Consider the following 12,953-nt stretch of genomic DNA (forward strand, 5'->3'; position numbering starts at 1 on the left):
TGGCGTTGGGTGCCACTTTTTCCAGTTTTTCACTTTTTTGCGCCTGAGCGACACCATTGGGCGCCATTCTGAGTGTCGCACCTACTGTTGAGCGGTATTGTAGCGTTGTATGCTAGAGACGCGAGCTTTGGGCCATTTTTCTGTTATTTTTATGATCTGTTTTGGGCCTGGACTTGTTTTCTGTTATTTTTCTACCATATTTAAAGGCCAGAACGTCTTAGAGAATGTATCTTTTGATGGCTTAAGCATAGAAACACACTTTTCACCCCTTTGGGGGCAGATTTGGGGAATTGACAACTCTCCTTTTCTCTTTCTAGGGTTTTTATCTTTTTCATTCCATTGTACACCTAGCTTCTTTATGACGATGGAGAACTAATCTCATTTGTTATTGGAAAAGATGTAACCTCTAAACTCTCTTATATCGAAGTTCTTATTTTATTCATATACTTTTGTTATCAATAGTTTCGGGTTTTCTTCTCTGAGATTAAAGCTTGCATTGTTTAACTCATTCAGTGTCATGATCAGTGATTTTGTCGATATGGGAACATAAGGGGAAATCTAGACCTGAGGAAAATTCTCTTGATTATGAAATATTACCTAGGAATAAGAATAAGACGGTCAATTGCTTTAAGCTTCTGTCATTAATGCGTTAGTAATTACTAGGGAGATTAGGAATAGTAAACTAGTAATTGGTGATGGGCTCTTTTCACCGAGGAATCGGGTTTAGAGTAAATTAGAAAGTTGCATGAACATTGATAACAAATAAGAATAATAGATATATGAGACTGATTAGGTGAAATCTAAACCCTAATAACATACTCATCTCATATTATCAATATCATCCATTCACTTTTGTGTTTACCTTTTCTGTTTTGCATATTTACCTCAATTGATCAAATTGAATGCATATTTACCTTTTCTGTTTTGCATTCAAAAGCCACAAAATGTTGTTCTTATAGTCTTAATTGGTTAAGCAAAAGCACAACTGTTTAGTGTCGTGATATCGGCAAGTGTACCGAATCGTATCAAGTAATTATAGATGGTAAGACCAAGTATCGTTTCTCAAAAGACTCACGACACTAAACAGTTGTGCAATCGCTTAAATAATCAAGACAGAGAAGAACAATTTCAATTGTTTTGAATCTAAATGCAACTAAAAGTAAATATGAATGCAATTCTCATCAATTAATGAGAAATGCAAAAGTGGATGATTGATTTTAATATGAGATGAATATGTTGTTGGGGTTTAGAATTCACCTAATCACCCTCATGCATATAAGAATTCATCTTCTTCATTAATGTCAATGTCACTTTGTAAATTACTTAGAACTCGATGTCTCGACAAAAGAAGCCTATCCTTAATTACTAGACCATAATGTCTTGCATCCCTAATAATTAATTTTGCATTACGAATGGAAGCATAAGACAACCAAGCATTTTATCCCTATGTCTAGCCAATAGTTCCCTTGGGAGAAATTCTCCAGATCTAGGTTTCTAGGTATTTGTCAATAACAAAGAAAACCAATAACCATGTCATGAATGAGTTAAACACACAACAAGCATAAAGCAAAGAAGAAAATTGCTAACAATTAATGAAAGAAGCATATATAAATTAGAATCAATTCAAATACATGAGAGTTCACAAGGTTACATCTTTCCCAACAACAAATAAGGTTTAGCTCTCCATTATCATACAATGGAATAAGAATGAAAGATAAACCCTAAAAACTGAAGAGGAGAGCTCATGCATCCATTTCTACCTTCAGAGAGTCCAATAATGTGTTTTTGCATCTCTACTGCCAAAAGATACAAACCCTAGGACGTCTAAGTCCTTAAATAATGCAAAAACAAAGTCCAAGCCCATGTCATTGGCACTCAACGCCCCAACTTAGGGTAGACAGGCAGTGGTGTGGGAGCAATGGAGCTCAGGGCCCCTCAGAGGATGCCCAGGCGTGGTGCGACACTAGGGAGCTGGCGCTCAGTGCCCCAAGAAGAGCGCCCAGGTGTGAATGCGAGACATCCTGCACTGAGGGCCTCAAAAAGGGCCAGTTAGGCATCCATGTGAGCTTATTACATTGAGGGCCCAGAAACTGGCGCTCAGGCGTCATGCGATCTTTTTTTTCTGGTGCTTTCTTAGTCCTTTCTAAGTTCCAACTCCTAGGTACTTCAACTCCTCTTCCAAATCCTTCCAATTTCCAACAAAATCAAGGGAATTAGTGATAAAAATCATAAGTTCTAACCTCAACTCTCTTTATTCACAACTTAAACCAAAAACAAGAGATTAAGCAAGTTTCTAAGTCAAAAGGAGTTTTTTTAGTATCAAAGTTAAGTCACAAATAGCGGTGAAATCAATCGTTATCACCCTCATTGCTAAAAATAGTGCTTGTCAACAAGCAAAAATTGTCACGATGTTTCAAGCCAATAAGGAAGAACAAAATGGAAAATTTACCACCATCATTAATACCCTTAACGCCTTAGCCAACCAACTCTTCACACCAAGACTTGACCCAATCCTACCACCGCTACCTCCAATCAAGCAATGATCCTTTTTCCAAATCCTTTTGATGTTTATTAATTAAGGGGAAGAAATTTATGATGAAATGTATTGTTTCGGGGAGGAAATGTTTTTGGAAAATAAGGAGAGATACATTATTAATGGGGAGCATATATTTGTGTCTAGCACAGGGAGAATTTTTTTTTTTTTTTACATTCTCTAAGAACATGAACATGTAATTAGTTTCATATAATTCATACATGCTCTAATGGTTATTATGATAAAAAAAATTCTTTCCATGCTCTGGTACTTTTTGGTTATCAAGTTTTTTTTTTAATATGGAACTTTAATGGTTATTATGATGTTTTGCTCTAATGCTTATCTTTCTTCCTACTCTGATAGCTTTTATGCAATGTATTGATAGCTTTTATGCAATGTATTTATGCTTTGATATTTGTTTTTGCTCTAATAACTGGTTATTTATCTTTTTTTCTATTCTTTCTCGAATACCTATTCCGTGTTTGCATAAGTATTTGTTAAACGTAAAAAAAATGAAGATTGTTTAGACAAGATCTTCTAGCAACCCTTGTTTTAAAATTTAACAATAGTGCCTAACAAAATAATCTCTATTAAAAAGGAACCATCTATGATAACACACTAAATGCTATACATGTGTAAGAAAATTCTAAACGCATAACATTACTTTAAAACAAACTTCGCATAAACGTTATAATACATGTATCAAGCTAAATGTTAATGAATGTCTAGCATTTAAAAACATGTACGAATAATACTTTTTTGTCTGTTGTGTTGTTTTCTATTTATCTATGTAGATCATAAAGGACAAAGCTTTATTCAAAAGTTTTGAATTGGTTCAAAAGAACGTTAAGAGATAGGAAGACATTCTGGAGTTTCCTCAATACCTTTTGTTTGACATATTTGTACAAGCAACACAATTGTCATTAGAAAAGCAACATAGCATCAAATCTCTATCAAAAGGCTATACACCTACATGAAAGTCAATGATCTGAGCAATAGATCTTTTTCAAAAAAGCCTATATAAAGAGGATCGCTTGAAGAGAAGATAACTAGAATCCATAATCATCATTGCTCTTATGCTGTCAAAACTCTATTTCGCTTGCATCGTCTAAAGCTTTCTTTGAAAAGAAAATCTTAGTTACAAGTTTTCTGATTATCTGTATTATAAAAATATCCTTGTTAAGGGTTTGGCAAGTGTACCGAATCGTATCAAGTAATATAAAATGGTAAGATCAAGTATCGTTTCCCAAGAGACTCGTGACACCAAACAATTGTATAATATCTCAACTAATTAAGAATAGCGAACGATTCCATTGAATGAAATTTAATGCAGTAAAAGTAAATATGATACTTTTAAAGTAAAATTGATCTTTTAATGCTAAACCAAGGATGAATGGATGAAATTGATGATATATGAGATGACAATGTTGTTAGGGTTAGATTTTACCTACTTCACTTTCATGCATATTAGAACTCATCTTATTCATTATAATGTTAATGTCACTTACAAAATTACTTAGAACCTAATTCCTCAGCGTAAAATGCCTAGTCTTGATTATTAGACGACAATCCCTTGAAAACCTTACAATCAATTCCGCATTAAGAAAAGAAGCTTAAGACAACCAAAGGGTCTATCTCTTAAGACAACCAAAGGGTCTATCTCTATCCCTAGATAATTTCCTTTAGGTGAATTCCTCTATATCAGGGTTCATAAGTTATTTCCCAATAACAAAGAAACCCAATCATCAAGCTATGAATGGCCAAAAACATAAAAAAGCATTATGAATAGGAGAAAATCACTAACATTCAAAGAAAGAAGCATAAGATATTCAAAACATATTCAAATACATGAAATTTCGAGGTTACATCTTTCCCCAACAACAAATGAATTTAGCTCTCCATTTTCATGGAGAACCTTGGCTTACAATGAAAGAATGTAAATGAGATGGAAATGTTACCAATAAGGAGTATTGGTAAATCTTGAAGAAAATTGTTTTGATGATGCTGCAAGAAGTTTTACTTGAAGAGGATATTAGAATTATTTAAAAGCAATTTGTAGAAATTAAATGTAGTAGGAAAGTCTTAAAAATGTTGTAAAACTTGTATTTTTACTGAAATAATCGATTATGGAGAAGTAATAATCGATTATCACAAGTCCTTTTGTCGCAACCGGAATCGCGACGGGACGACGATCCAAATAGAGAAAAAACGATTTAGGAAAAAAAAAAGATTTTGGAGTCACCACCATAGTTTATTTTGGAAAATTACGGAAAAACCATAAAAAGATAAGACAAGATCTGTGAAAACCAGAGATGGGTTCGGAAGTCGGTTACGTGTAGGGAAGGTGTTAGCACCCCTACAACGCCTGCCTTAAGGCAGTACCTTTAATTAAATACGCGAATTTGATGTGGTTTGCAAAATGTTTAATATCCCCTAAAAGATAGTACCTTTATTTTTTGTGTTTTGTGCCCGACAAGGATTGACCTTGCTCCTACGTATTCTCAGTTGGACTGAGAAATCAGGGTTACTTAGTTCTTTGAATCGTCTGGAAAATTTTTTGAGAAATTTGTTTGAGAAATTTGTTTGGAAAATTTGGATTTTTGGGAAAGTGAGCCTGACAAGGACTAGCCTTGCTCTCCACTTTGGATGGAGAATCAAGGATCACATAGTTCTGGCTGAAAGATTGATTATTTGTTTGAGAAAGGATGTTTTGGTATTTTTGTAATTTTTATGTAAGAAAAAGAAAAGGTCTTCTAGCACAAGGACGATGCGTGCGATCACACATGCGCTAGAATCCTTAAAATATATTTTTAATTTTAATTATAGAAAAGAAGAGGGTTTCCTAGCACAAGGACGATGCGTGCGATCACACATGTGCTAGACCCCTTAAAATATATTTTTTTTTTAATTTTTATTTATAGAAAAGAAAGGGTTTTATAGCACAAGGACGATGCGTGCAATCACACATGTGCTAAACCCTTTAAAATATATTTTTAATTTTTGTTTATAGATAAGAAAGAGTTTTCTAGTACAAGAACGATGCGTGCGATCACACATGTGCTAGACCCCTTAAAATATATTTTTTGATTTTTTTGTAAAAGAAATTTTATTTTTATATTTTTTAGTTTTATTAACACACAATAATAAGACAAATACAAAAACTAAAGAAATAAAAAAACAAAGACAATAAAACAAACATCATAGTCCAAGCCCAATAAGAATAGGGGTGCAGAGATTAAAAACCGGGGGTGCTGAAAAATATTGAAGCTTCTCGTCTTGTAGTTTGTTAGGGGTGTATGGCCAAAAATGGGGGTGCAGCTCAAAATTTGTCTGGGCCCAAAGACAGGGGTGCAGCTGATGAAAATTGAGGGCGCGCGTAGTAATTGCTAGTCAGGCCCAAGGTCTCCCTTTCTTTCTTTTTTTTTTTTTTAGAAATGGAGGGAGGTGTGAATGGGAGTTGCACGTCGCCAGGAAGCAAAGAAGCAGCCCAGGCCCAAGGCCTTGTTCCCAGCTGAAACATTAGGGGTTCTGCCCTTTCTCTCATTTTTGTTCGAACAAGAGACCTAGGGTCTCTTCCTCTCTGCAGAGAAACCCAGGGAAGGGTCTGGCTCCCTCAAATCCACGCACACACCGTCTCTGTCAGACCGGGCCACACGCCACCGCCTCCACCTGACGACCGGCCAGTCACCGCGTTGCCGCCTCCACCATTCGCCGGCAACAGCTGACACCACCAGGACCACAGTCGGTCACGGCGCCATCGGCCCTACCATCTCTCGCGGGGGCGCCTCTCTCGAGCCCACGCACACCACTGGCTCTGCCCGACGGGCACCATCCTCATCTGGCCAGCCTAGACAACGCCGGCAACCCCTAATCAGACCACCGCTATACGCAACCACCGTACCTCCAGAGGCCACCGTGAACCCCAGTCGCGGTTTCCCTCGTCGACCTCCGATCCGGTGCCATTCAAGAGTTTTCCCCTTTCCTCTCCTTCTCTTACTCACACACGGCTAATACCGACAATCGTCCTGGCTTCGCCACTAACAGCTTAGGATGCCAACACCGACGCTAAATCCTCCTTGTCTCTCGAATTGGAATTATGTTATGTTGTTCTATTGGAATCGCAGGTGATGAAAGGATTGAACAAGTGCTCTATGAAGAATTTTGGAGAAGAAGATAATATAGATAATGGAATGGGGATGGATTATGCGGTGGTGAGTGATGAAGAGGAAAAGATTGTGTGACTGTATGTGATGGTTGGGTTGGATCTCTGTTTTTGCATATGTGTTTCAGGTGCTGCCCAACATTTGGCTTTCGGTCCCAGAGCAATGGTAAGGATGAGTTGGTTATTTTGGGCTGTTGGTTGGCTCAGGTTTATTTGAGAAGAAAGAGACGTTTTGGACATTGTCGTGCAGCCCTTGGCATTGTAATTCCAAGGAAATAAGGTGGAGGATGATGTAAGTAGGTCCAAGACGTGGTGATGCCTGCTGGTTTATGTGTTAGGCGTGTGGGGGTAGAGAAGAATATAATGTGATTTGGGGCTGTAATCTTGGTTGGTTCTTGGTTTGTTTATTTTTTTTTTTGGTGATTTCGTGTAATGCAGGTGGAGGGTGATGGTGTGAGTCAGGCACAATGGCTATTGAACTAGACGTTGGGTAAAGGCGAGAAGGGAAATGCCCGTCGAGGCCGAGAGAGGCAAGGTGAAGACTATGTGGTGGTATCTCAAGCAACAGCTTGGATTAGACATTGAAAGCCATTGAAAGAAGAAGCAATGTTTCTTCACGCGCAGCTCTCGTAACGAGTAACTGATTTATATCAACTAAGATAGAGAGCTTACCTTGGTGCTGAACCTCACTGCAATCACCCCCAACCCCTCTTGATGCTTCCCTCCTCTGTTTCTGTTTCTCTGTTTTTTCACGATTGTATTCTCCCCCGCTTCTGGTTGGCTTTCTTTTTTACTATGTAGATGATTGGACGTGGGTTTGAGAATGTTTGAATGGATGATTGCAGGTGAGTCGTAAATGGGGTCCAGGTTCTCTTGAATAAGTAAAGAAAATGGAAAAGAGATTCTTGTGAGGTGACGAATTGGGAACCAGTGGTGTTGAAGAGCAAAGGAAACGGTTAAGATGTGGTAAGGAGGTAGTGGTGAGTCCTAGGGGAATTGTCGAAGGTGGTGGAAGAATGCCCATAGGATCTGTGGATGATCAGCTTTTTTGCAGAACAGAATGGTGGTCCTTGTGTATGAGAGAGAAAATCATTTTTTTGATGGATCCCCCCTCAAACCTTGTTGTGCTCTGTATATCACTCTCTGTCCATTCCCTCTGCCAATTCACACTGTGTCTGCCAACCCATTTGTGCCTGCAAAAATCGTTTCTTGCTCCCTAACCAGCACGTACCTTTGCCAGTCTTGCAACCTCCCTGCCCCCCAAAAACCACCTCTGCTCTCCTTTTTCCAGGCCAAAAAATTTCTCTTTTTACTTTTCTTTTACACCAAAACAAAATCTTTCCCTTTTTTTTTTCAATTTTGCACTAAAAGACAAAACCCCCTTTTTTTTTCTTTTTCTTTTTTAACTAAATTAATTATCGATTATCACTTACAATAATTGATTATTTGTGTCAGTTGGAACCTGACTTTTGATATTCAGAGCAGATGGCTATATATTTAGGTTCTGAGAAATTCAAAAAAGAACGTTGTTGAACAGAGAGAGTTTTTGGAGAATATTGTTTGTCAGAGGAAGTTCTCAAAAGCTATTGTTCAGGTTCCCTTGCTTGGTCTCGTGAGTAGGAGAAGCTCGTGTTTCGTGTATCGATAGTCGGGGCGGTTCTCTTCGAGTTAGCAAGGTGCTCTGCCTGGTCTCGTGAATAGGAGAAGCTCGCATATCGTTTGTCGATTGTCGGAGCGGTTCTCTTTGAGTTGGCAGAGTGTTCATCTTCCGGTTCGTTCGTCGAAGAAAGGTTTACTTTATCAGTTTTATTCACTATATTTGTAATCTGTGAAACTCATTTTTAGTGGAATTGTTAATCACTGTTTATAGTGATTAACGATTGGACGTAGATTCTTTTGAATCGAACCAGTATAAAAATTACTTGTGTGATTTTTCTATTCACTACACTGTTTACTTTTTACGCATATCAATTGTTCGATAAATTGTCTCATAGAAAATTTGTTTTATAAACTGACCATTTTAATATAAAGTGACCGAACACGCTTTCTGCTTACTCAAGCTTTTATTCTGCTGCGTTACTCTCTGAACGATACCGCTGGTACCAACAGGAAACCTTGGAAAGAGAAAAGGAAAGCTCTTGCATGCCCAATCTTACTCGGAAGGGCCGAAAATAGGGTTTTTGTGCTTCAGCCATCAAAATATATCCACCCTAGTGCGTAAAAGCCTTTAAATAGATCAGAAGTGCCACATAGGCGATCGTCGCTGGCACTCAGCGCCCTGGTTAGGGCAACCAGGCGTGGTGCAGGGCGTGTGGCCGGCGCTCAGTGCCCTGGAAGAGGCAACCAAGCGAGACTGCACGAAGAATGGTGCTCAGCGCCCATGAATGTGGCGCTCAGGCCTGCTACGGTATAAGTAGCGCTCAATGCCCTGACTGGGGCAATCGGGCGTGGTTGCATGACGTCCAATGCTCAACGTCCTAAATAAGGGCAACTAGGCGTGGTTGTGTGGCAACCAACGCCCAGGGCCCTAGAAAAGGGCAACCAGGCGTCCTTGAGCCTTCTACAGTCTTCTATTCTGATGCTTTTATTTTCGTTCCTGAGTTCCAACTCCTTAATAATTTGTTCCTCTTCCAAAACATACCAATAACCTACAAAATTGAGGGAATTAGTCATAAAAATCATTAAGTATAACCTCGACTAACTTATTCACAAATTTCAACTAAAATCAAGAGATTAAGCAAGCTTCAAGGTCAGAGAGTGGTGATTTGGTATCAAAATTGCATCACAGATAATGGTAAAATTTACCGTTATGAATCCTCTCTAAGAAGAGTCATTATTTGTACTTGTTTTCTTAAAAACATTTGTAGATTCATAAGAGATTTATAATGCTTATTTGTTTAACTCAGTGGAGTTAAATGAAATAGTCAGTTGAATTATCTATATACCAGGAGTGATGAAACTCGTTTGTTCAGTTGGAGTGATGTAAAACCAAGAGTGGTTATACTCGTTGTAAACAAGGAGTGGTTAAACTCGTTCTAATCTTTTCAAAGATTAGAAGAACCCCTTAAGAGTGCTTGAGAGAGAACTGAACATAACTCAATTTAGAGTGAACCAGTATAAAAACAAGTCTTTTTCTTGTTATTATTTTTAAAGACTTTTTAAGCGCTTCTTAAATTCCTTAAGTGTTCAACACTATCTGTAGACCGTTTAACCCCAGCGTTTAACACTTTGTTGCAAAAAAGATTTTAACTTTATTCAAATTTTCTTTAGTAGAGCTTAACTGTACTTTCAATATATTATTTATCATAGGTGAATGATGTGTGGTTGTCGAGTATCATATGAATAAAATATAACTCTCCAAACTTTTAGTATGCTTTTGGTCAACCTAACAAATAATCAAAAGAAGTAATATAAAAAGAGTGAAGAATAAAAATTAGTAGAATGATTTGATTCAGTGGGATTTTCAATCATATATTCTTTAAATCTAAAATTTATTTTAGGAAACATTTAATGGAATTAATTAAAAAATAATAATATAATTTCATATTATTTATTTACCAAATAAAATTATTTCGTGGGTCTTACACCTTTAAAAAATGTTAAATGATATGAATTCAATTAATCAATAAATTGTTTTAGTATGCAATATATTAAAAATAATTAAAGGAAATTCAATTATAAAAGAGATTTAAAACTTGTTTAATACTAATTTTTATTTATTAAAAGTAATTAAATCCTTTTAAAATTGTTAATGTTATTATTTTTTTAAAGTTGTATATGTTTTTTTTTACTCAAATTAGTCATTTTATCTAAAATAGTTGATTTAATGAGTATTAATCAAATTTAACTTTTACTTATTTATTGTTTAAAAATTACTTTATCAATTTAAACTATTGTTATATTAATTTTTTTATATATTATGATCTATAGTTTTTATATACCATAAATGTAATGAAATGTTGGTTACTTCAATTTGTATAGCTTAATTTTTAATATAATTATATGAAAATACAAAAATAGGCTCACAAATAGAAAAAAAAAATGCAGAAATTAATTATATCTATAAAATTAAAAGTATAAAATAATAGATAAAAAATAAAAAATAATAAAATAAGTTAAACTATATAAAAAAAATAAAAGAAAATTTAATAAATTAAAAAATAATCAAAGCAACTTGTAACTCATAAATTAAAAACATTTAAAGTAAAATTAATTGCAGCATTAATGATTAAATAAAGTTTAAATTAAATTGAAATAATGAATAACGTGACCGGTTTCTCCTCCTATAAAAATGCATTTCTTCCGCCCTGTTTCAGAAAAAAATAACTGTCGTTTTCTTGCACTTTCAATTCCTACAAATAAGATCATTCTCACCTTTGTTTTTCTCTGTAACGATGGCGGAAAAAGGGGAATCATCGAAGATGGCAGCGCTGAATGCCGCTGAGGAATTCGAAACTCACGAAAGGGCCAAAGCAGAAACGAGTGAGGTTCCCATTGAAGAACTGAAGAAGCTTACAATCACGAAGGAAGAAGAAGAAGAAGAACCGACGATTAAGCTGAAAACTTCGGACGGCATCATCTTCTACGTGGAAGCTTCCGTCGTGAAGCAGATGCAAACGGTGCAAGCTGTGATTGACGACGTAGGAATTGCCCCCGACGACGTCATTCCTCTGCACAACCTAACCTGCAATGAACTGGGCAGGATTCTGGAGTACCGGGCGAAGCGAAGCCGTGTTGGCAGCGACCCGGTGACATTGAGAAAATTCGACGAAAAGTTCTTCTCGACGCTGACGGCTGACCAGATTAGGGAACTGTTACTCACTGCTAACTATCTCAACATGAGTCACATGATGGATGCGATATCCTGGGCAATTGCAAACTTCCTCAAGTACAAGACCGTTGAGTTTACGCGGGATTTCTTCGGCATCATCAGCGATTACACGCCGGAGGAGGAGGCGGCGTATCGTGAAACCAATGCATGGGCATTCCGAAACATCGACAGGGAGTCAGGTAATTTAGAGTTTCCGTCGTGAAAATTACTGAGATGCTACATTAAATCCAACTCTGTGTTCTTAACAATTGTTCGTTTAAGACTTTAGAATTAGGGCGCCGGGGTGAAAATACTCGGATTGTTATCATTAGTGCAAAATCGCTGTTTAATGTCACCTAATAGACGTCGGTTTGTTGGTAACCCGACGTATAAGAGTGGACGGTGGCATTATCGTAAATAGCTTGGTAAACTAGACATTGGTTTTATGTGAAGACAGTCCACATTGGCGCAAACCGACGTCTAAAGGTCATGGGTAGGTGAGAAGACAGTCCGTTGACGTCAGTGTTCATGAGGGATCGACGTCGGTGTTCAAAAGGCAACGTCTACGGCCTGAATGGAAGGCGGGAAGACAAAAAATCTTCAATTTAGACGTCGGTGCTTAGTGAAAGCGACGTCTATGTGCCTGTAATTAATTAGGTTCACTAAACTCGAGGGACATAGACGTCGGGTAGAAGGGCACCGACGTCTATATGCCTGCAAGTAATTATGTTCATCATCTTAGACGTCGACATCCCATGAAAACAGTCGTCAAACATCCTGACAGGAAATCAAACGTCAATCGTTTCAGCTTTTCTAGACGTCGGCTCCTCTAAGCACCGACATCTAATGGTATTCAAAAGGTTAGATGAAACGTTAATTTGGACGTCATATTAGTGAGATAATCGACGTCTATGTCGATATAGACATCGGTGTCTGGAGCAACCGACACCCAAGATCATTTTAAATACAACCGCAAACTCTCTGCGGCATTCAGTTTCTGATATCGTTTTTCTCTTCTCCATTTTCTCTTGCGGCCTCTTCCTTTTCTCGCATGCGGCACCTCTTCTTTTTCTCTCTGCCTCTTCTTATTTTTCTCTCTTGCGGCATCCCAAGTGCGTGGTTTTTTTTTATGCTTACCGTTTAAACTTTGTTTAGTCTGTCATCGATTATCTTCTGGTTCAACTGATTAAAATTTGCTTTCTTTGTGTTGTGTTTTAGTGCAGTTTTGTTCCTTTCTTGGGGTAACGTAGTAACACATTCTCCCTCTGCTAGCTGCCTCCCAGAAAAAAGCGGAGTCTATTGAATTTCTTTTGATCATTTCAAACCAAAAACGACCATGGGTCGTTGCCTAGTTATTGTTTCACCGTGATTTTTTGTTCTTGCAGATGAAAATGGAACTAAGCAAGCTTTTTTTTGGGGGGATACTAGCAAAAGGAGATTGTGCTACT

At 37.3% G+C, this 12,953-nt stretch overlaps 1 protein-coding gene and 1 long non-coding RNA gene across 2 annotated transcripts; both read left to right on the top strand.

The window, feature by feature from the left end:
* Positions 1-6,311: 6,311 nt before the first annotated feature.
* LOC111240943 lies at positions 6,312-8,637 on the top strand. The gene is made up of 2 exons (XR_002666613.1): positions 6,312-7,452; positions 7,541-8,637. It is a non-coding gene; the product is annotated as an uncharacterized LOC111240943 (long non-coding RNA).
* Positions 8,638-11,089: 2,452 nt separating this feature from the next.
* On the top strand, positions 11,090-11,728 carry LOC106780675 (SKP1-like protein 14). The gene has a single exon (XM_014668972.1). The coding sequence runs from the start codon at positions 11,090-11,092 to the stop codon at positions 11,726-11,728; it is 639 nt and encodes a 212-aa protein (XP_014524458.1).
* Positions 11,729-12,953: the final 1,225 nt, after the last annotated feature.

Source organism: Vigna radiata, unplaced genomic scaffold (genome assembly GCF_000741045.1).
Source record: "Vigna radiata var. radiata cultivar VC1973A unplaced genomic scaffold, Vradiata_ver6 scaffold_51, whole genome shotgun sequence".
NCBI classification, from domain to species: domain Eukaryota; kingdom Viridiplantae; phylum Streptophyta; class Magnoliopsida; order Fabales; family Fabaceae; genus Vigna; species Vigna radiata.

Coding starts and splice junctions, on each gene's coding strand:
- LOC106780675 (XM_014668972.1), top strand. CDS start 11,090: ATGGCGGAAAAAGGGGAATCATCGAAGATGGCAGCGCTGAATGCCGCT.